This window comes from Amblyomma mixtum, chromosome 3 (genome assembly GCF_055824585.1).
Source record: "Amblyomma mixtum isolate Tamu chromosome 3, ASM5582458v1, whole genome shotgun sequence".
NCBI lineage: Eukaryota > Metazoa > Arthropoda > Arachnida > Ixodida > Ixodidae > Amblyomma > Amblyomma mixtum.
In genome coordinates this window covers 157817054-157841449 of record NC_143014.1, presented here as the reverse complement: position 1 = coordinate 157841449, position 24396 = coordinate 157817054, and the positions used below count along the sequence as shown (strand labels likewise).

Here is a 24396-nt window from a genome sequence, read left to right as displayed (position 1 = left end):
AACGCGGTATCCGAATCAACAACAAAACACGGAAAAGAGAAGAAATGCGGGCACTCCGAGTTCCCATCGCTCAGCCTGCCCTATAGCGTCGGTCCGTCAGTGTTGCATTATTGAGAGAGTGTGGATGGACATCAGAAAGCATTTCGTGTCGTCACTCTCGATAGTTTTCCACGACGTGCAATATGGCTGGCGGCCGGACACAGCAGGCACGGTGTACGTGGAGCGGGCCGCTGTGCACGTCGTAGTCGCATTTATCCTGCGCTCTCTGGCCGCTCACCGCGCCCGTTCACCTCCTCCTTATCTGCCGACGATGCTGGTAGGCAGCGTTGAGAAGACAGGACGCAGCTAGGAAATTAAGAGATACGACGCAAGATCATATAGGGCGAGGAAGTGCGCTGTATCTATACTGTACTGCAGTGTTCTTCTGGGTTAGGGCGCGTGATATGTTCATGAAAACGACAGAAAGCCTTCAAATGTTAGTGCAGCGTTAGGCACACTCCCGTTCGCTTTATATACCTGCCAGAAAGTGGTGCGCTAAGGTGCTCTGGAGGGAGTTTAGAATATCGTCTATTTAACCGAAGGCGGCTGCGCACCTAAAGGCCGGGACGGATAATGGTCAAAACCTAGCGTTATTCTCTCATTTAGTATTTACTTGAAAACAATAGTCTTGATTCCCTGTGGAAATGCGATCCTTTCCTCTGGGTCGTAGCAGAAAAAAGATAATAAATAAACCATCATCTGAGCAAACGAAAATGCAGCAGCAGGACCCGTGGTTTTCGGCCTGTGCTGCCCGGGTAAACAAATTTGTTTTCAGTTAAAGACAATTAATAATTGCCTCAGGCATGCGCAACCAATTTTTCCGATGTAAAAGGCTTCAGTGCATTCGCGCTTTAACTCTCCCTTCCCCTCGGGCAGGTCAAATTCTGCTCCTGAAATCAGGGACGCATTCCCACTTCCTGCAATGGGTGGCCAGATCGCCTTGCAACGGCAAATACCTCTCGTGCTCACGGAATGTCTGTCTTAGACATCTTCCACTCTGAACAGCGCATGTCTTTGGGCAGAGCGATATGAGAGAAACCCTGGAAGCAACGTAGTTCGTGCCTTCTGCCACGTAGAAGCAGCGTGACGCGTGTATACGTCCCACCGCGTCACACAGCCGAAGAGCCCTGCGGCACCGTTCGCAGAGCTACTACGCCTAACGTATCATGCTGCCGACCACCTGCTATACGCCCACCGAAGCGTGCAATTCCGCCAGGTTAGGTGCATTAGACTGAACAGGAGATAACGAAGCGTCCAGCTGTTAGTGAAGACACACAAAGCTGTGACACAGCATCAGTCAGGTTATATAGCTCTCTGGCTCCTCTGTGAGCTCTCTGCGTGTCCGGGTCACGGCTGTACAACGCTACAATGCGCGCTGGCAGCGGCCGCGCGCGGCGTCGGAATAAATAGGTGCGAACGTGTTTCCCCTTTTATGAGCTTTTATTATTCAGGGACCAGCTAGCTTTCAGGCGAGTCGGAAGAAAGAAAAGGCATAGGTCATCCTTTACCCGGGAACGGAACGAGTCTGAGAAAAAGAGACCTTTATTTACAGTGAAGGGCAGAGAGCTCGACCAGAGCTATAAATCTCCAGCCTACTGCTCTGCTTGGTGAAACGGGAGAAAGAATTTTGTGGGGAATGACAATGTGGGCATAACATATGTGCGAATATATATAAAGACATCATCAATGCGCCTCACCACGGCCTGGAGTCGAGGTCTGCGCTACTTAGGAAGTGAAGGAGTACTCGAACTCCCGGTAAGCTTTCCAAGCCTTTAATCCAGTGCCTAGTACTGCTTCAGAACACTGTAGCGCAGTCAAACACGAGGACAAAAATGAACAGAAAGAACACCACTCGTAGCGCTCGTGGTGTTCTTTCTGTTCATTTTTGTCCTCGTCTTTCACTGCGCTACAGTGTTTTGAAGCTATTTAAAACCAACAAGCCCAAAAAGCCACCCTACTGACCTAGTATTGCGTTTTCCAACGAAAGCCTCCTGTCGAAATGCGCCAATTAAACGTCCAAAGGTTGTCTCTCTCACGCGTACGTAGAGCAAAACTATAGTCCGCATTTCATGGATATCAGAAGCGACACAGTTTGGATAGTTCGCACCTCCGACTGACTGGAGGCACTGCCTCGTGAAAGCCACGCCCTGTCTTTTTTTCTTTTTTCCTCTGCAAAAGGCTTTCGTGATCGCGTTGAATGCCACGACAAATTCTGATAGTAGTGTTGGAATCCAACATTTTAAGGCGACTGTGGCGAAATCCTGATCGCGTCCAATGTCTCGCTACCGCTCTGCGCATAAATCCGGAAAGAGTGCAGGTAATGAAAATTGAGCTACTTTTTGTACACCTTTACTGAGGACGGACTTTGCCTCTGCGTCCGTACAATCAGGAACGAAGCATGAAGTGACTAGACAATAGAGCGGGAGTCGGCAATCGTTGCCGTCATCCCTCTGCGTGCTCGTTCCGGTCATCGTTGTTTATGTAACTGAGAAGCCCGAGCGCATTCTTCGTTTCTGTGATTGGGAGGGCGATGGTTCGACTGCAGGCGCGATCAGCGTTTCGGGCATCCATGCGCGAATATTGAGATTGTAATCGCAATTTATTCTTTCACGTCGTCGCAACAAGGACCAGGGCAGTGAGAGCAGTTGCATAATTGTCTACACGATACATGAAGCATACAAGTGAAGGTGAAATAGGTGGTCATTATGGCATACATGACGGAAGCCAACAGCCAACGAAACCAAGGAGCATAGGGGATGTTTCTTTTTTATCATTTGTGGTTTTCAACTATGGAAGATTAATAAAAGCAGATGAAACAACAACCACATGCGGCCGGTGGGATCCGAACCTACCGCCTCCGAATTTCGCGTCCGGTTCTATACCAACTAAGCTACGGCGACGGCTGTCTAGTCTTCTGCTTTTGTGGGTATTTATGCGCACTGTAACCGAACCTTGAGAGTGTTCACCAGCGCCACTCTCGTCCATACCGGAGGACATAGTACGGGCTGTATTTCTGCCCATGTTGAAATTATCATCGAGAGATAGAGGGCGCATCGACAATGTTTTTGGGCGGCTTTTCGATAAGCTGTGGTGTATAAGAGTGGTGCTGGGTTTAGCACACTGTTTGCTTTTCCCCCCCATGTTTCATCCGGTGTTCCCCAAGGAAGTGTCTTGGGCCCTCTGCTTGTTCTTTTGTATGTATATGATATTGTTTAAGTTGTTAATCCACCAGTGCATATTCGATTGTTCGCACCCGCCGCGGTGGCTCAGTGGTTACGGCGCTCGGCTGCTGACCCGAAAGACGCGGGTTCGATCCCGGCCGCGGCGGCCGAATTTCGATGAAGGCGAAATTCTAGAGGCCCGTGTGCTGTGCGATGCCAGTGCACGTTAAAGAACCCCAGGTGGTAGAAATTTCCGGAGCCCCTCACTACGGCGTCCCTCGTAGCCTTAGTTGCTTCGGGACGTTAAACCCCAATAAACCAACCAAACTAAATCGATTGTTCGCTGGCGATTGTATTCTATACAGAGAAGTTACAAATAAGGAAGATCAAAGTGACCTGGACAATGATTTGAACAATGTTTTGAAATGGTGCGACCGATGGGGCATGGTTATGAATGCTGATAAAAGCGTCTATATGCCGATAACCCGAAAAACCATACGTCATAGCTACACATATAAATTAGGCTCTCTTCCTCTTCAGCAATTTTCCAACTACAAATACCTAGGAGTAATCAGAAGTAGCAATCTATCGCGGAACTTGCACATAAACAATATCTTCTCTGCTGGCGATTGTATTCTATACAGAGAAGTTACAAATAAGGAAGATCAAAGTGACCTGGACAATGATTTGAACAATGTTTTGAAATGGTGCGACCGATGGGGCATGGTTATGAATGCTGATAAAAGCGTTTATATGCCGATAACCCGAAAAACCATACGTCATAGCTACACATATAAATTAGGCTCTCTTCCTCTTCAGCAATTTTCCAACTACAAATACCTAGGAGTAGTCATAAGTAGCAATCTATCGCGGAACTTGCACATAAACAATATCTTCTCTGCTGGCGATTGTATTCTATACAGAGAAGTTACAAATAAGGAAGATCAAAGTGACCTGGACAATGATTTGAACAATGTTTTGAAATGGTGCGACCGATGGGGCATGGTTACGAATGCTGATAAAAGCGTTTATATGCCGATAACCCGAAAAACCATACGTCATAGCTACACATATAAATTAGGCTCTCTTCCTCTTCAGCAATTTTCCAACTACAAATACCTAGGAGTAATCATAAGTAGCAATCTATCGCGGAACTTGCACATAAACAATATCTTCTCTGCTGGCGATTGTATTCTATACAGAGGAGTTACAAATAAGGAAGATCAAAGTGACCTGGACAATGATTTGAACAATGTTTTGAAATGGTGCGACCGATGGGGCATGGTTACGAATGCTGATAAAAGCGTTTATATGCCGATAACCCGAAAAACCATACGTCATAGCTACACATATAAATTAGGCTCTCTTCCTCTTCAGCAATTTTCCAACTACAAATACCTAGGAGTAGTCATAAGTAGCAATCTATCGCGGAACTTGCACATAAACAATATCTTCTCTGCTGGCGATTGTATTCTATACAGAGAAGTTACAAATAAGGAAGATCAAAGTGACCTGGACAATGATTTGAACAATGTTTTGAAATGGTGCGACCGATGGGGCATGGTTACGAATGCTGATAAAAGCGTTTATATGCCGATAACCCGAAAAACCATACGTCATAGCTACACATATAAATTAGGCTCTCTTCCTCTTCAGCAATTTTCCAACTACAAATACCTAGGAGTAATCATAAGTAGCAATCTATCGCGGAACTTGCACATAAACAATATCTTCTCTGCTGGCGATTGTATTCTATACAGAGAAGTTACAAATAAGGAAGATCAAAGTGACCTGGACAATGATTTGAACAATGTTTTGAAATGGTGCGACCGATGGGGCATGGTTATGAATGCTGATAAAAGCGTTTATATGCCGATAACCCGAAAAACCATACGTCATAGCTACACATATAAATTAGGCTCTCTTCCTCTTCAGCAATTTTCCAACTACAAATACCTAGGAGTAGTCATAAGTAGCAATCTATCGCGGAACTTGCACATAAACAATATCTTCTCTGCTGGCGATTGTATTCTATACAGAGAAGTTACAAATAAGGAAGATCAAAGTGACCTGGACAATGATTTGAACAATGTTTTGAAATGGTGCGACCGATGGGGCATGGTTACGAATGCTGATAAAAGCGTTTATATGCCGATAACCCGAAAAACCATACGTCATAGCTACACATATAAATTAGGCTCTCTTCCTCTTCAGCAATTTTCCAACTACAAATACCTAGGAGTAGTCATAAGTAGCAATCTATCGCGGAACTTGCACATAAACAATATCTTCTCTGCTGGCGATTGTATTCTATACAGAGAAGTTACAAATAAGGAAGATCAAAGTGACCTGGACAATGATTTGAACAATGTTTTGAAATGGTGCGACCGATGGGGCATGGTTACGAATGCTGATAAAAGCGTTTATATGCCGATAACCCGAAAAACCATACGTCATAGCTACACATATAAATTAGGCTCTCTTCCTCTTCAGCAATTTTCCAACTACAAATACCTAGGAGCAGTCATAAGTATCAATCTATCGCGGAACTTGCACATAAACAATATCTTCTCTGCTGTATTTCTAAAATTGTGCTGCTTAAGACAAACTAAAGAAATGCTCTTTGTAACATTAATCTAATTCGCTATTCTTCAATAATTAGACCTAAACTCGAATATCCATGCATAGTGTGGGACCCGTATACTAAATCTAACGCAAAAAATCTGGAAAGAATACAGAGAAGACCTGTCAAGTTTATTTTTAATAAATATGCAATCCCTGACTCCCCAACCGCTTTAATATAATTTAATAAAATTGAACCACTCGAACATCGGAGAAGAAGGCTTAGGTTAAAATTTATTTCTCTCTTATTACATAACAAACTTGGTTTGGATCCTTCATCATATTTAACGCCGGCACCAACCAGACAAATTCGTCAACACCATCCCAGTTCTCTAACGTCTATACTCGCTAAAACAGACACTTAAAGTTTTCATTCTTTCCACGCGCAATAACAGATTGGAATCAGCTAACTAAACATTGCCCCATGAGTTTTAACCAATTACTGCTATACTGTGTTGGTTTTTCTTTTTTTTTTGAAGTGTTGCGTTTTTTCTGGTTCGAATGACTTGTTCGCCCACCCGGCTTGAATTCAGTGTCCGCAGTATTTTGTAAATAGAAAATAAAAAAATGTGCAACATTCTCTGACAAAAATTTTGAATATTGAAAATTACGGAAATATTGAAGGCAATGGTCTTTTCTTCTGATATATTAGGATATTTTGATTGTTACACTGAAAATATAAAAAATTGCGTCCATCAACTGTTTTCCGCTCAAAAACGCTTTTGTCCAGAATTGTTGGGTATGCTACTTTTTGCAAGCTGGGCGCTGCATGCGTCGCTCTTTTCTGCCAGGGTGATGTCGCATATCTTGCGAAGTGTGTTGGCATCCGTGAATTTAATGTATTAGTTTTTTCGCCTCATCTCTCAAAGAGCGAAAAAAAAAAAGCTAGCACACCTGGTGACAGCTTAATAAATTGCTAAAATGTCTCTGCAGCATACACCCTCTTAGTAGCTCTCAAAAAGAAAAGTGTGCCAGTCATGAAACGGGGAGAACCGCGATCAAATTCGCCATTGGGCTTCCACAAAATGCCAGCCTTCTGACACTTGTTTCGTCTAACAAAAAAAATGCACAAGAGGCATTTGGCGCCTGGCAGATGTATGCAAGAGTTTATTTGTTGCAAACATAATCGGGTGAAATGATTTATTCTGAATGTCATGAACTGCAAATAAGTGAATGAATAAATGGCGCTAAAATTCATCAACATGGCGGCTTTAAGTGCGAACATAGAGACACATGACGCAGTGCGAAGTAGCTTCCATTTCGCTGGGTTTCAGTCATATATACGACTCTCTCATCTCACTGCTTCCCACCCTGATAAAAGCTGAACAAGAAAGTTTGCGCTACTTCCCAGCACTTGCGTTTGCACCGAGTGCGCTCGTTGCATCAAAGCGCAGCAAATACCTCGCGCCGTATTTTCGCACTGAAATAGGCAAAGAGTTATATTAGCAAATGGCGACAAACACACGAATCTCTTATTCACAACGGTTCTAATTAATTAAGATTTCTTAAGCACACGACGCACAAAAAGCATGCGATCATTTCAGAGAGAAATTTATTCAAGCAACATGGTATCCCAAGACTATAGTTCTTCTCATAAATGGTTTACCAGTGTCTTGGGGTTTGAGTATCGAGATATATGTCTCGTGAATGTTTATGAAATCTTGGGTTAGGAGGTGCTTGTAATCGTTACTTTCAGTACGAATTTTTAATCATCAGCCACGCGAGTTCACGGAGCGGGACTCTTCTTGTCCTCACAGCGGCTGCAACGCGCGCCGCCAAGCCGCGCTCCGAGCTGCACGAACACTTGTTGCTCGCTTCGAAGCGCGCCGCGGCTCCGCGTCGTCTCTCGCGCGCCCCGCTACTACCGCTACTTTATAGCGTCTCGTCGCCGGAAGCTGTTCGGGGCCGCTTCCACTTGGCGTGGGTTGTCAGGCAGGGGAGCTTCCGGGCTCGAAGTGTGCTTTGCCTGCGGTGGTACTTTTCGCTGTGCGTATAAAGCGCGCACCGCGATGCGTTGGGCTCAACGCGGCATTTTTTTCTCCTCCATGTACCTTGAGTTTTACAAGCGTGAAAGGGCCGAGAGGAGTAGGAGGGGAGGGGGGCCACAGAGAAAGTTGTCATCACTTCCGAGGTTGTCTCCTCTCTCCTTCTCTACAGGAAAAAAAGAAGAGGGACTCCTGTGTTTGCTTCCAGCGTTAGCGGTGAATAGAGACCAGTTTGGTTGTTGTTGCCCCAGCAACATTCTCTTGTTCTCTTGTTTTCCTTCAAAAGACGGTTTTCCGTACGCTTACTTGAAGAGGGTCCCAGCTCCTCTGCAACCTACACATGGCTGTACTGAGCCAAGGGGTCGACATTGGCAACTGGAATTACTTAGCTCGCGTTTATTTTCCCTTCATTACTGTCGCTTGTATCACTAGGCTTCCAACGTACCCGTCATTACGTGCAAAGTCCAATGGCAAAATTCCGTATTTAAGTTGTTAAATTATAATAATATTAATACTAATGGTTTATTTTGTCCAACTGCTTACAAAGCGTACATTCCCGCACCGCTTAAGCACTGTTGTGCTTGTCTGCGGTGCCGGCAGCCTGCGAAATACACAAGTTTTCTCGGTACCTTTCGCGGAACTAAATCACTGGCTTGACATTCTTATCGAAGCACAACGTAGAAACAAGCGCGACATGTTACCGTTGTCTCTATGTGGACAGCGGAAATTTCATGAGTAAAGCACAAGATCATTCACAGTATTTTGTAACACAGGCGCGACATGTCACCATCCTTAGTCTGTGGACAAATGGAATTTTGTTAGTAACTCAAGAATCGGGCAAGCATACACAGATACATTGCAGCTTCTTTACAGACACGAGGAAATTCCATGAAGAAACAAACAAAGTAAAAAGGCCAATATATATTGTTACACCTCTAGAGACCTGAATGAATAAAATGAATTAGTGAATGTGGAAAAATAGAAAGTAAAACATCTACAGCATTTAATGATAAGGTGCGAACATTTTTATAGATTTTTAAGGAAAACATCCTTTAGCACTCGTTTTACCTTTTTATCGATGTATGGTTGATTATGCTGTAGATGTACTGTTTTGAATACTGTGACGTGGAAAAACAGTTGCTGTATAGCTCGGTTTCTATATTTCTTCGAACTCTACAAAATCAAAGCAAATCAGGAGTAAAAAGAAGAGGAAACAACAGTCACAACGGGGAGAGGGAAGGGGGGGGGGGGGGGAGGACCTGAAAAGCCTGTACTATTGCTACAGTGTATCCGGTTTGACCCAGATCTGGTGTGCAGCAGTGATCCCAACCACAGACTACATTGTGCGCCCTTTACTTGGAATGGCCTCGCTTCCTTCGTTGCTATTAATTCAGAACGTATATGAGGATCAAGACAGAACCACCGTGATGCTAAAACTCGCAGTACAGGCAATTTGAGTCTCGTGCATCAATCGTGGCGATATGCTGCGCACACTACACCGAGAAAAAGAACGAACGCTCAAACAAGGGCAACAATCAAGCCGGAAGCAAGAACGTCAGGCAGGCACCAAATTGCCGTTATTACAATGCGGTGGGTTAGCTTGGCGGAGAGCGTGTGCTAGAAGCTATGAAAGAGCCTTCGTGGGCAAAAAAACCAGACCCCCGGCGAAGCACCAGCACGCGGGACGGACGGGGGGGCTGAAGGATTGCCTGCTGGGAAGAATAATTAGGCTCGCGGAGAGCGGCAAGGGGGGGGGGGGGGGGCGTTTTTCTACTTGCGGGCCCAGGGTTGGCAGTTGGAGCGCGGGCGCTGTTCCCGCGAGCGTTATTAGCGCACTTACCTTCGCAGGCGGCGGTTATTCTTCTCCGCCGTGGCGCGCACCGGGCGCGCTTATAACGTATGCTCGTTGTGGAATGCGCGGCTGCATGCTCTCCTCGAAGCACCGGCCGGAACGGAGATTAAAAGAAGGATGCCCCTTCGCTCCAGTCTACGGGCCCCATACTTCTCATCCGGGGATTAGGCGACGTCTGAGTGCGATGGTGGTCTAGAGTATACAGTGAAGCGTACACTATATGTCTGCCGCTACGCGGCTGGCAAAGTTGGCGGTTTGTTACAGCGGCGGTCTCTGGGGCCTCAGGCGAACTGCAAGAATGATGTGGCGAATGCTGAGATGCGCTCGCCTTAATTGGGGAGGATTATATGGTCTCCTGACGTTAGCGCAAGGAGACCGGCGCTCGAGCGCACCAAAGAAGACGAACGCGAAAGACGCTTCGCGACTGCGGCGTCCTCGTAATTACTGCCCTTATTTGGCGAGCTATTGAAGCGATTCTGCAGTCAAGCGAGCAGAAATCTCGAAAACGAGGGGTTTGCGCAGCAGATACGGATGCTCCTAGAGAGCTCTACCAGAGCGAATGACCTCGCTGTGTTCCTTCAGCCAGGAGAGGGAGGCGGACACATTAGGGCGGAGGCGGAGACAAAACGATGCCGCGCCTGCACAAGTGTAGGCGCGGCGGCAGATTTTGGCCAGCGCGGTTACCGTGCTCGAGGACGTATATACGCGGCTTGAGTCGCTTTCTGCGGTGTCATAACCTCCAGCGGTCACTCGTGACACACGGTGCTTTCTTTCAGCCGATGCACAGGGCCAACCAGCGCATTTGATGAGCAACGTTCTCTCGCAGTCGCCGACGTGAGACAATGGACGCCGCGATATCAGGCGCGCGCGGATGTACTTACAGGGAAACCCGTATGCGCCTCCGGCAGGAGTAAAGAAGCGCAAAAAAAGCACTGCACTTAACAAGATAGTGCTTAACAAAGCATTGACTTCACGTCCGAGAAGAAGTTGGGCATATCTCGCCCGGGTCACCCGATGAGGTGGCGGTGCGTTTTCTCTCTTCCTTGCTCTCTTTCTGGTCTCTATTCTAGGGATACTTACATCATATTCGGCTAGAAAAGAAGAAAGAAAGAAAGAAAGAAAGGAAGGAAGAAAGGAAGGAAGGAAGAAAGAAAGAAAGAAAGAAGAAGAGAAAGAAACAAGGAAAGGAAGAAAGAAAGAAAGAAAGAAAGAAAGAAAGAAAGAAAGAAAGAAAGAAAGAAAGGAAGAAAGAAAGACAGAAAGAAAGAAAGAAAGAAAGAAAGAAAGGAAGAAAGAAAGAAAGAAAGAAAGAAAGAAAGAAAGAAAGAAAGAAAGAAGAAGAGAAAGAAACAAGGAAAGGAAGAAAGAAAGAAAGAAAGAAACAAGGAAAGGAAGAAAGAAAGAAAGAAAGAAAGAAAGGAAGAAAGAAAGAAAGAAAGAAAGAAAGAAAGAAAGAAAGAAAGAAAGAAAGAAAGAAAGAAGAAGAGAAAGCAACAAGGAAAGAAAGAAAGAAAGAAAGAAAGAAAGAAAGAAAGAAAGAAAGAAAGAAAGAAAGACAGAAAGAAAGAAAGAAAGAAAGAAAGAAAGAAAGACAGAAAGAAAGAAAGAAAGAAAGAAAGAAAGAAAGAAAGAAGGAAAGAAAGAAAGAAAGAAAGAAAGAAAGAAAGAAAGAAAGAAAGAAGGAAAGAAGGAAAGAAAGAAACAAAAAAGGAAATAAAGAGAGAAAGAAAGAAAAGAAGGAAGAAAGAAGGAAAGAAAGAAGCAAAGAAAGTCGTCTGTTGTGGGAGTGAGAAATGAATGCATTTATTTCGAACGCAGAAAAGACCCGAACAAATCGTATATGGGAGCAGGACATCGCGCGGCCATGGCAACCTATCAATGCGCAACGAACGGCATACGCATGACCGGGCTTAGCCACTTGCCTGAGTGTGGCAGCGAAGCTGCCATGAAAATGAAATTACTCGTTCTCCGTTGCCCTTTCTTCCCTCTTTTTCTTTGTTTGGTTTTTCTTTGCTGTTAGTTCATTTCAAGAATTTTCCGAAAAGCGATGCATTCAACTAGCGGCCGTGAAGAATTTCCGAGCATCCTAACCGAAATTCTCTTAGCCGCAGCCGCTGGAGCGTCGCGACGCGAAAGTTGCGCGTCTCAGGCGAGCCGAGAAAGTTTGGTCTGCACGGACCGCTTGCTCGCAATCTTTTCCTGGCGAGTGTTCAAGAAGGAGCGCATAGTGTTCCAGCGAGGCATGCCACAACATTAAGAAACGCGAAATTTTGTCGTTAACGCCTTGTTACGTTTCCCGGGAAACGGGAAAGTAGCAGCAGCGTACGCCGCGGAGAAGAGCCGCGCTGACGCAGCGCGTCCACAAACAAGCCAACATTCGAGAAGTCGGAATATGTTTTATGGTCGAACTCCCACCGTCTTCAAGGGACAGCGCCCGCGGAAGCGGCGTTTTGTTTACTTTTTTTTTTGCCGCCGTTTTCTCGCTTCCTTCTCCCGCAGTGCTCACAGCCAGACAAGTGAGAACTCCAACGCGCGTTCCCCCTCCTGAAAAGCGCTGTCGTTTCCTTTCCGGGTGCTCGCGACTGCTTGACACCCTCCAGCTCACTCGCACGAAAAAGCAAGAAAAAAGAAGCAAAACAAAGAGAAGCTGCAGCTGGACTCGACTGCGGTACATTTCCTTCTCCTTTTTCTTCCGCGCTGGCAGTAGCTCGTTTTCTGTTGCTGCTCGAGATTTTGTTTCTCGCACACACACAATGTTTCGCACTCGGTCCGATGGAGCAGCGGCATCCCCGGCTCTTCGCGCACTGAGTCCCACGTCTGTGGTTGCGTGGCATTGTCGGCCCTACCGGCCGCACTTTCATGGGGCGGAAACGGAGAGCACGCGTGCGACAAGAGTTGAGTGGGCGTACGGTGTTGGGAACCTTCCCTGGCGGTCTGACATAATCCCGAGCAGCGGACTATCACGCGAGGCGCGCTCCTTTGTTATGCTAAACGGAGGCCCCCATTTTAAAGCGCGGTTCTGTCCCAACCCCGTAATTTAATTCGCCCGTTGGCTACGCGTTTCAGAACTCGCACAATGAGAGCAAGAGGTGGCTTGATGCGTCTTTTAAGCTCCACACTATGATCGGTCCTTGATTGTGAAAAAGCCCTTTCTCTGTTTCCGAGCGGGGTGCACTTTGTACGGTCGTTCTTCACGCGTCTTCTGAACGAAAGCGTATTCTGTACTGCCATTTATTTGGAGTGTGTAAATATTCGAAATTTTGAATATGAAAAGAACATGTCCGTTTTTCGGCTCACATTTGATTTGATAAATTGGTATTAGATAATTTTTAATGTTCAAAAATTTCCGAATATTCGGCCGCGATCGAATACCGCGTAAGCTTTCATAAATCCGGACTATCTGGGCAAATTATCCGAAGATAGAGCTTAAAGTGTCAGAAAAACATTAAAAAGGCGTCCACTTTTTATTCGAAAACGTCTTTTTTCGCTTGGACCATTCACGTTTGGACGCTCCTAGGCTTGGACATGGCGCGAAATTCCGCAACTGGGCTTTTCCATATATCACATCGGATGGTAACAAGATGGCCGACCACGCGATTTGAATAGCGCCCGCGCCTGCAACCACACCCATGGCACTCGTCCTGTAGCCTTCACAATTATTCTAGCGCGAGCCCCGCCATCTCGCTTTCGCCAACTGGGATTTGCGGAAAAGATTGCTTGCGGAATTTCCCATGTGGATCTCAAAGGGGGGAGTGTGTCCAGGCGTCACCGGCAGGACAAGCGGTTGTGTTGCGTGGCTTTTCAGTCTTTTTTTGCGATACAGCCCTGTCACAAGGCTTCCTCGCATATTCACATATTCCCCTTTAAGTCCCCTTTAAGTCTGAATTAATGAGGTTTCACTAGCCACTGTGTTATTTTTAGTTGCCGGTCATGTGTCAGTCGTAGATTTCATCTTGTTACTCATTTTGTGCGACCATATAACGCATTGCATACTGCAATGCTGTCCAGTCAAGCTGTATACATATATCTGAATGTCATGATTTCTTTCTTTATTTATTTATTTTTATACAAAATACCTACAGCGCCCCCACTGGGGCCTTGTTGTAGGGGGGGGGGGGGACATCAAAGAAACAACAGATAAAACAGTAATTGAGGCAAATGATGCAATATACTGAGAAAACCCATGGACTATAGGAGTAAAGGCAAAAATGAAAAGAACGTTGCAGAAACAAAAACACGCCCGCGACAGACGCGGAGAAAACGACATTTAAAATACAGCACTCTTTTAGCAAACACAAAAATAGACATAAAAAAGAACGTTGTAGAAACAAAAACATTTTTTTTTTTTTGCATGATGCTAGTCAATCTAGTTTTGATTATTTCGTTGCAAAGTCTATACATTAATTAAAAAAAGGTCTACATTTGCATACATATCTTCTTTTCCTGAATGTTTTTAATACCGAACAGATATTCGATGTTCGAAGGCATTTTTCCACATATTCGTACACGATTCGTATTCGAAAATTTCAATTCGCACACCCCCGACTTTTTTCACAGTCCGGTAGGTGCAATGTGGAGGCCTTCATGCGTCGCCTCAGACTCGTCGAGGTGTTGTGCGCTTGGTTAAGCATGTGGTTTCACACACTACATTATGGTGCTCGGCTGCTGACCCGAAAGACGCGGGTTCGATCCCGGCCGCGGCGGTTGAATTTCTTTGAAGGAGAAATTCTAGAGGCCCGTGTACTGTGCGATGTCAGTGCACGTTAAAGAACCCCAGGTGGTCGAAATTTCCGGAGCCCTCCACTATGGCGTCTCTCATAGCCTAAGTCGCATTGGGACGTTAAACCCCATAAATCAAACCGAACCAAACCAAACCAACTCTTCGATAACGTGCCGGATGCCATTGCGTGTTCTTGGTACGCTCGCTTCCTGAACCCTTCGGCTTGCGTTACGACGAGCGTCCAGTTCGGGGTGCTTGAATGACGTGGCGCTGTTCTTCGCTCTCTTGTTGGACGCCCTAACTGGATGGGCAGCATCTGTTGCGCACATTCGTGAAAAGTACGTTGAGCGCGTTTGGCTTTAAAAACATCTATAACTAAACATATAACAACAGCAGACCGGCCTAGCGGAGCCATTCGTCTACTATTAGTCGTGAAGGGCGTGCGATGCGCGTGTGAAAGCACAGTTTTCCATGGTGGCAGCGCTGTCAATTGCCATTACATGCGTACTCCGTATGGGCGGTTGCTACAGCCTGCTTTGAAGATCTTCGCCACGTGTTCGCGAAGGCTTTTGAGCGCAGTGCTAAACATGGGGTGACTGTGAAAAATATTCCATGTCCTAAAAAGAATAAGGAAAAAACGGCGAAACCTAATTCCCCTCTTTCGCCTTCCCTGGGGATTTTGTGAGATCACCTTGGTTTCTGCACCGCGTCCGTTCGTCCCAAAAGACTTCCACATTGCCTTCCGCCCGCAGTGGAGAGAACGAAGAGAAATGAACCAACGCCGATTTCGTTGAGACGTGCAGCACAACGACTGTATTTAGAAAACAAGCGACTTTGCGTCGTGTCCCCAACACACCTTCGATAGCTTCGGTTTCGCGAAAGCGCGCGTCTCGGAACGGCGCGAATCTACGGCACGCCGAAAAGGCCGAAGCGCTCGTGCGAAAAGCGCGGCACTTAATCTACGTCCATGCCAATTAGCTCCGCGAAATTGCTTAATGAAGAAGCAGTAGAGACAACCTTCGCGCGGTTTAGGCGCCGGGAGTTCTGTTACCGAAGCGCGGCGGCAATAGGAATGCTGTCTGTGGCACGCTCGCTGCCTTCGAGAGTAAAAAGGATAGGAGAACGAAGAGTAGGCGGGAGCGGTAACGACCCTGTTCCTAAATACACTCGTGCCTATAGCGTGAACGCGCGCAGCAACTTTAATGCGAATTGGGAGAAACGGAAGACAAAATTAGGAGGAAACTTCGTGGCGGAATTTTTTAATAAGAAGGGCAAGCGTTTCTTCACGGAGAGTCTTGTTTTTCTCTCGGTTCTTTTCTGTATTGTTTTGTGCCTTGTTTCTTTTTTTTCCTATGTGGGAGTGTAGCTAGGAAGCGAGGCGCGCGAAGAGCAGCAGGAGGCGGTCCCTAGTTGATTCCCGCCTTTATACCGTCGCCGTATATCTCCGGAGCGAAATCATCGATCGGAATTCGGCCCCGCTGTATGCCCAACCGCGGAATGTATCGTGGGCGAAATTGGTACCATTTGTTTTGTCGTACGTGCAGCTGTTTTGACAGGGGCTCCATTTTCCCGCGGCGGCGGCGGCGTTTTCTCCCTTCTCGGCGCGGCTTGCCTGCTGGATGCCCGGGACGACGCTTGAGTGCTCTTTCGGCAAGTCCAAGTGGCGTCCGGGCCCATTCGAGCGCATCGTGTGCCGCCCCGGCAACGAATTCAAGGCGCGCGCTTTTTCCCCCTCCTCCGTCGCCCCTCCCCTGCCTGCCGCGGAGCGTGCGCCCGGGGCTGCGGTCGCCGGCGTTGCTTTTCACTCTGTTTGTCCAGGCCTCGCAGCGATTCATCAGGCCGGCGGAGGACAGCATTGACGGTTTCTCCGCTCCCGGTCCCCAGGCTGTAGCCGCTTCCCATCGTCAGAGGAGCCGACAGCGAGCGCACCGCGCCGATGGATTCTTCGGCGAAGACGACAGGCGCCCGTGGACCCTTGCACTTTCCGCTCCCCCTCTTTGGAGAGTGTCTCTTTCGACTCTTGTCGGCGACGAATTTCTTACCACTGCGTTGACATGTTTGTCACGACTTTCGACAGAGAAAGAGAGAGAGAGGCTTTGTGGTTCCTTTCTTATTTTTTACTTTTTTTTCCTGCTCGCCCTTTCGCATACGATGGCCCTGTTTTCTTAGTCAGTCGCCAACCCCCCCCCCCCTCTCCATTTATTTTTGTTGCTGTTGCTTGTTCAGTCTCTCCTTTTTGTCCTGACCGCGCGTGATCCGCGTCTTAGTTAATGGTTCCTGGTTTCAATCAATCAGGTCTGCAGAAGCGGCATCCTATGCCCAACAAATTTACTTTTCCACAGCAGAACCCAAAGTGTGGCTTTGAGATTTCGCATCAGAAAGGATAACAGAAAGATTAAAGAAATAACAGGCGAGAAAAGCTTGCTCGAAACGCCCGTCGTAACCGCTGTGGAATTCCATTCGACACCGATTGCCCATAGAAGCCCTGAATTCCATTGAATATATACCTATTTTCCTCTTCTTTGTCTCCCTTTTCTAAAATCCTCAACTGAACAACACAGATAACCTCTCTTTTTACCTAGGGGACAATGTATGCAGGTTACGCTTTTCAAGGCATGGGTTTTTTATCGTTACGCAGGTTAGCTTGCACCCAGATCGTTTAAAAATCCAGGTAAAATGTGCAGCAACAGTTATGCCGCTTAGTGCGAACAGACGCGTGTGTTAAAAACAGGCGCGCATGCGCTATTATTCCTTGATGCGTTAAAATGTCTGCTAATGAAGTGATTCAAAGAGAAGTTCGCAGTACGCTAAAGAAACTATCAAACCGTAGATTTCCTTGCTGAGTGAAAGCCGGCATCACTTTCTCGAGCACCCTGCGGTGGGTGTATAACCATGGCGAGAACTACAGTACGGTTGAGTTGTACCGAAGATCTCGCCGCAAAGCGAGAAGCGGGTGATAGTGTAACTGTTTTAAAAAAATTCGCCCCCGGCAGTTTGGAGTTCGCTACCGCAGCAAAGAATTCAATATCGTTTTAAGAAGACGTCGGTATCGGACGTCTGCCCCATGAGTTCTCTTCTTGCGAGTCGGCGCTACGCGCGCCAGCCGACAGGTTAGGTCAAAAAGTGCTCGCCCATACTATCGCTTGCCTCGTTCGTAATCGATGTTGAAAGAAGCAGGGTACATGACGAGAGAGCCCTAATTGAAAGACGCCGTAAACAAGCGCGCCCTGATTATTCACGACTCGTGAGGAGTGGGCGGTAGCAAGCGTGGCAGCTATAGCGGCGCGCACGGACCGTGCTCCAGTGTGGAAGTGGAGATGGGTGCGAGAGGGGGCAGACACCCTCCCTCCCCCACGGTACCCGAGGCTCTTCCCAACCGCGCGCAACGGTTCGCGCGCTCGTAGCCGTGCCGACCTCATGCTTGGCTGAGCGCGCCCGGTGTGCGCCGTGGCGTGTAATGCCGCCAGCCTAAAATGTGTGTGTAGACGCAACAGCGCGAATCGCCCTTTGTTTCCCGCTTTTCGCGTGTCGTCCCGCCGTGCCCCTCTCTCTGGATATGCCGCGCACCACCCTTTTGCCGGCGGGCGAGACCGAGAGAGGCATTACGGCTCCTTTGTAGCTTGCTTTGCCATGATTGCGGGGTCCGGCTTTAAAGATAGAAAGGCAGAATTGATGACAAGGCGAAACCCTTTTCTGTTTTCTTTTTTCGTGCTTCCTTGCTATCTCTTTCTCTTTTTTTCTTGCTTACGATCACGGGGAAGCATCACAGTGTCCCGGAGGATACAGTCAGACGAGTGCCAGTACAGCTTCCACATTCTGAAGCGCCCCTTGTGTTCCCTTTCGATTTTCTTTCACCGCAAAATTGAAAGACACCGACAGACATCCGTGGCGAAGGCATGAAGGAGCAGCCGTCTATCTTCGGCGTCAGGTCAAGTGATTGATGCTGGAAGTGGGGGACAGAAACGTTTGCCTCCGTGCCGCGAAATTTTGTCGCTTTGTGACAGGAGCCACGCTTTTCGATAAAATGAAAAACGGATCACCTTTTTTTCCGTTTCGAAGCCCTTGCATGGTTGCACGCAACAAATGTCATGACGGGGAACGAAAGTCGCTATTTCCGGTCCGCCCCTACTTTGTGTTCTTTTTAGTTTGACGTCGGGCTCAAGAAGACAGGTAGAGCCTTACAGGGGCCTTGGCTATTCCATCGTGACTTTTTCGCTTCAGGAATGACATCAAGGTACGCCGAGCCATCGGTCTGTTGTGGCCTCAATTGTAGTTGAAATGAATGAGCCCCCCTCCCCCCCCCCCCCCCCCCAAAAAAAAAAGAAACAAAACGACACGCAGTGGCTTCTGACATTCCGAAGGTTGTCACTTACGGAGAAGCTCTTGCACCGTAATTGAATTTCCGCAGCAAATAGCATTTGACTAGCACGTGAGAGCGTGGTATGTACAGGCATGTCGATAACCGTGGAGGCCAAACGCGAAAACACCAATCATTTTATATTTAACTGCAAGTCGAGGAATCCCAGGTCGCCGACACTGATTGGAGCCCACCGCACACGGCGACTTGCCTAATAGCCTTTATTTACGCCACTTCCACGCAATTTTTTTTTCTTCTCCAAGGAACGTGCGTGATATGATCTCACTCGTCGCTTCCAGCGAATCGACTTGGGAACTTTATCTCTTTTTTAGTGCAGTGAGCTAACTCAGGCGCGGTCCTAAATTTGCTCTTCGTCCCAGCAACGTACAAAAAGACGCTGCATCTCTCGTCTGACTGCGGCGACGTAAAATGCAAGTTCAGTTGCGCGAAGAAAGGGCTATGCGCCAATAAGCATGCAGAGAAGGAAGACTAAGAATATTGTTGGGTAGCTGCTCAATGCCAGCAAAGTCTTTTCAACTTGTCGTCATGCGTCAACGCGTCCTTAATAAAATCTCATAACATTTCCTGAACAACTTTCACGACACGTTTCTTTGGGAAAACTGACATCTCTATCGGTTCGAGACAATCAAGAATGCTGCAGGGATTCATCGGAAAGTAGTATCGCGACCTTCTGCTTAGTGTTTCCGCTCTCTCTCTCTCTTTCGATCTTTTCTTCGTTTTCTTTTTGCAGCCGCGAGCATTTAATGGGCTCGTAAAAACGCCGGAAACGTTGTGGGCAGAATTTCGTGTATAGCCGCATAGCCTGCATGGGCAGAAGCCGTATGGTTAGCGAGTGAATCGAGACACTGACGTTTATAGCACTAACTGGATCAGCCCCCATCCTGTGGTGGGGGAAAGACAGCCTTTACCACCATGCGCTGGAGCCGCAGTGTACCGTCGAGACGATAGCTAGAAAAAAAAACGAGAAAAAAATAAGCAGTGCGTGACCCCGTACCAGTCATATAAAATCTGGAACTTCAGTTTCAAGCGAGCGATTCCTGGAGCACGTACTTCCGACCAGTCGAAGTGTCACACAAACACAAGTGCTCTCTGGTGAATACTGAGCTGCGTGCGTACAACGGCTCGTAAAACCGTAGCTGGCTAGGTCAGCTTGACTGATCAGCGTCACTTATGCACGGACACAACACCATCTTACTGTCTTATACTTTCGTCAACCTGTTTATTAATCGTAAAATGGTCAAAGGGCCTTTTGTATGCAGGGTCGTGTGCGGTACTCGGAAAGCTGTCCAATTGTGCTTGTAACGCAGATTCCTGTCGTTTTTTTTGGTCACGAACCTGAGCAATATGACCTGAGCGTGGTGAGATTTCCTAACCGCGTCCCCTTGTCAGCCGCGCCAAAGGCTCCCAGCCAGCTCTGCGCGCTTTCGGGGGCCACCGTTCGCACGTGAACGCAATCGGCCGAGTCCACGTGGTGAAAAGACTGCTGTCGCTTTCGTGCTTAAGCAACTCCGCTCAAGAGCATAAGTGATATTTTCCACAGCCTGTGGCTCAAGGAGCGGTTTGAAAGAATAATGCCGAAGCAGGAAAGCCCTTCCTTCCTCAGAGTGAGTGACCGGGGGGGCAGGAAGCACTGCAGGGAAATCCATTAAGGCGTTATGGCGCGTCCCACCGCGAACCCGCGGAAGGGCGCGCCGCCGGACAGCCACGCCCAGTCGGCGACGTCGTGCGCCAGGCGGCCCGTTCCCACGCGTCCGCGGGCTGCCCCGGCGGCGGCGGGACGGTCCCGCCGCCGCCGGGGCAGCCCGCGGACGCGCATCGAGCGTCTGGCGCCCATTGTGCGTGATCCCTTTCGCCGCTCTCGCTGGGCCAAGTGAAAGACACGTCCGATTACCTCCATCGACCAGCGACGCTTGACGAGCGCCGCAGAGACGGGCGAAAGCGTTGCGCGCCCTCGGCGCCAGCGACTGAGGCCCGGGAATCTCCGTTTGATTGGCAGCCGATCGATGCGCGTTTACCTGGACGCCCCGGGGCCCGAAATAGCTCGGCGGAGGGGCTTCTTCCGCCGCCGGCCGCAGCTTCGGCGGCGACGCTGCCAAGAGCGGCCCATCGCAAGCAGTCGCAGAGGGACCGCCAGCGCCGCGCTTTTCGTATGTAATCCCGCCATTTACGCGCCCCCGGGTCGCCGTCTTCCAACGTTTCCCTGCTAACTTCCGCGCTTGTCTCGCGTTACATCTGCCTGCGCACTTCACCCTGCTCCTGCCCGTTTTCCCCTCCCTCCCTCTCTCCCGTTTCCATTTCACCTTCCTTTCTCCCCCTCTTTTTGGAACGGCGAAAGTGTGCGCGTGTTGAGTATTTTAAATGGCTTCTTGGAGGGGATAAGCAAGCAGGGCCTTTTCCGCTGCGCACCGCCGAGATTGAAAGTGAAGTAAAAGCCGAGGGACATCTGTGCCCCTGCGAGCTGCGCCCGCGGCTCCCGTTCGCAGGCGAGGTGGGGGGTCCTTAATGCGCACTCCCTAAGCCCTCTTGAAAACGCGCGGCACTTCTTTCCCATTTATTTGGGCGCCACTTGTCCCAGCTCCTGTTTGCCATTTAGCTTCCTACGCTCACGGGGAAAGAGGGGACGCTCGGGAAAATCTGCGGCTCTATACGGAGGCGCTAATGGAGTTGCGGCAAACTAAGCGACGTCGTCCATTGAAAGGCTGCTGAAAGGAAATGCTGCGCCACCAGTTAATAAGCCTCTCCGAGTTGACGGCGTTCGAGAGCCGAATAATCGCGAAAAGTCAGACGCTGAAAACAAGGCGCCCTGAACGCCATTCCCGCCGCAATGTTCATCCGAAACGAGTGTAGACGTGGTGCTCAGTAATGCGAGTATTTACCTTTGCTTCTTTTTGTTTCCTGCTGAATCTTGGTACACCTGCCTAGGAGTTCCCCGGCCGTCCGCGTTCAACCTGCGATGCTTCTGCGCCTAAACAACAACGTAATTAAAGCGTGCATGCTTCAATCATTTCAAGAGCTGCTTTTATTCCTTTCTTTCCAACTTTTTTTTTAAATCTACTGCAGCAGTGTGGTAGTTTGGTGACAAAAGACGAGGGGCAGGAAAACAAGCACGTTTTCTTAAACTGCTCTGAAGGCTTTAAAAAGAAGCCAAGAAGCGCAAGAGCTTAATAATTTCGGGACCCTTCAATACGCTGGCGAGTGGCGATTGAGCCTCAAGCTGGCAGGGTCTAATAACTTCGGCAGACACAATGACATGCCGGTAAACATTTCCCATCGCCATGTGTTAGGCACCGCAAGTAACCGACTTAACGTTTACACAGACCCTGGGCGTAAGCAGAACTATAGATATTTGTCTACGCTTTCGCTTTCCTAAAGAGGCCTGCTTCTCCAGCGTCGGCGAGCTGGGGCGTAATTTGTGGCTTTCTCTGGGGTCACACAGTTTTCCCGAGACTCTTAGTTGCTTACAGATTCCGCAAGCGTTCCATTGAGAAAAACAGCGCATGGTGCGCATTCATTGCACTTATCTGTCTTAGCTGTTGGAGTATGTTTTATTGCGTTTGTCCCTGATTCACTTCTGGTCGACTCAGAATGAGGAGTACTGACGGCTGTGCGTTACTGATGTCGGGTGACTTGTGCCTGAAGAACGGGAGCCAGTTGCGCAGAGACGACACGCGTTCGAATCCAAAACTTTTCAATGCAACAGGTGTTGGAGGAGCTATTCGATACTCACACAGTGCTCAGGTCTGTGAGTCGCACGGGTGCCATCAAAGGTCTGATTGGGAATTTTCGCTCCGACCTCATCTGCGCTTTACCAAAGGCAGCAGCAGATAAAGGATATTATTGAGAGTATGGGCCACGAGTCAGAGGGAACGTCGAACGCATGTATGGTTCCGTGCGCTGAACTGTTCTACCAGGCTACACAGGAACGATGTGCTTTTATTCGCAGCGCAGCATACAATTTCGTAACCATGCAGGAGCCAAGAACTGAACAGGTGTTTTAGACATAACAGGTCTTTGTTTCTGCTGTTTTCAACGCTGCCTCTTGGCTTGGAACTTCGTATTGAAGTCCAAAACCCAGGCAGCCATTTAAGTCATGCTAAATTTCGATTAGATTCCATCGGCTCGTTATGATTGTGCGAAAGAAGAGAACATAGGCACAAGAAAACGGCAGTCTCACTGAGTCGTTTCGTTTTGAATCTCGTCATTTCGCGTTTCGCTAGCTGCGCAGCCTGAAGCGACGCACACACGCGCACCAGGCTTTGGGAATGAATCCCCTTCGTTATCCCAGCCCAGTTTCGTGCGCAGGCAAGCAAGCCGCCAGCGTAACGGCTGACATGCACACGCATTAAAGAAAAAGCTAAACTAAAATGAAGAAATCAATAAGAAAAAAAAAGCAAAAGGAATTACTAAGTGCAGCAGTCGACGTAAAGCGCGGCTGTCGCCGTTAACCCTGCAAACTCACAAATGGAAGTTGGAGAAAATTATTTTCCTTTCATAATCTGCGTTTTGTTGATGCCGCTGCCGACGCGTGCGATGCGAACTTTTCAGTGCCCGGTGTCGGAGTTCAAGAGAAATAAAGCAGCCGAGATCGCGTGGTGTGTTTCGTTTTACTTTTTTTTTTTCTAGTCTCGACCTCCTTCGTCCGCAGAACAGCGGGGCGAGTGTTTTTGACGTGTCGTTAAACTGATTCAGAATGCAATGCTCCAGCAGTCCGGAGTGCAGGCGAGAAAGCATGGGAGATGCGAGGAGGCACTTTGTGCTGTTCTTCGGAGACCAGGTGACGCGACGAGTATAGTGCGTGTTAGTTAACACGCTTCTGTGCCCCTTTCAAAACACCTCTCGAACGCGCACGAGCGAGCAACAGTTCCAATTAAAAATGCGTCATGCAGTGTATTCTCTTTCGCGGAAAGAAGAGCGTCGCAGGGCGTTTGGAGCGCTCCTGTCTGCGCAGTGTGTGGCGGGCGCGCTCGCCTTCCTGTTGATATCTGACGTTCCGGAGTCGCTCTTCTCGTCATTTCTTTTTCGGTTATTGTTATTATTATTTCATTCCCGTCGTCGGTGTCGCTTTCCCGCGCGCGGCTAATGTTTCAGCTGCGCGCGATGAGCCCCGTGACGCGGCGGCGGCGCCGTGACATCCAGGAGTGGATGCGCTGCGGGGTCCCTCTTGCGCATCAGCCCGGGAACAATGGCCGCGGGGGCTGCGCCGGCCACAGCTGCGGCGACGCTGCATTGTGTTGTGGTGCGCCCGACAGTGTGTACGCGCCGGGAGCTGGGACACGTGGCACTGCTGAAGACATGTCGGGTTTCTTGCGCTTCCCGCGACTGGTGCGCGAGCGGATATCCGAGCGCCGAAAGCGTCGCCTCCGGGCTCGCCAGAGGTAGGCCGCCGCTTTCTATTGCGCGCTGCGCGCCGCCGCCGCTGTCGCCGGCGCCACGCCGGACACGCTAGCAGTGGGAGACATTTACGGATTGGCGCCCGCACACAATGGACAGTTGGTTGGAGATGCCGTGCCCCCGCGGCGTGTATTGCGTCGCCTTCGCTGGGGAAGGGGTGGGCGGTTTTGGGGGCGCTGCAGGAAGCGTACTAGCTAGCAGTACGGCCTTCACTGCACATTGTGGAAGCACGCGAACCGGGGAAGATT

At 48.6% G+C, this 24396-nt stretch overlaps 1 protein-coding gene across 13 annotated transcripts in view; it reads left to right on the top strand.

Annotated features, from left to right (window-relative positions):
* Positions 1-24396, top strand: part of LOC149352481 (voltage-dependent calcium channel type A subunit alpha-1-like) — a 501434-nt gene that overhangs the window by 58828 nt on the left and 418210 nt on the right. For 7 of the 13 annotated variants that reach the window (XM_089581660.1, XM_089581661.1, XM_089581668.1 and 4 more), the window contains exon 1: positions 23918-24132. The exons of 2 other annotated variants lie outside the window; for them this stretch is intronic. In XM_089581660.1, coding sequence (XP_089437786.1) covers positions 24050-24132 — 83 coding nt within the window. In that variant the 5' untranslated portion in view covers positions 23918-24049. Of the gene's footprint in view, positions 1-23917; positions 24133-24396 lie in introns of those variants that run through there. 4 more of the 13 variants (XM_089581672.1, XM_089581662.1, XM_089581670.1 and 1 more) reach the window with 1 other exon arrangement.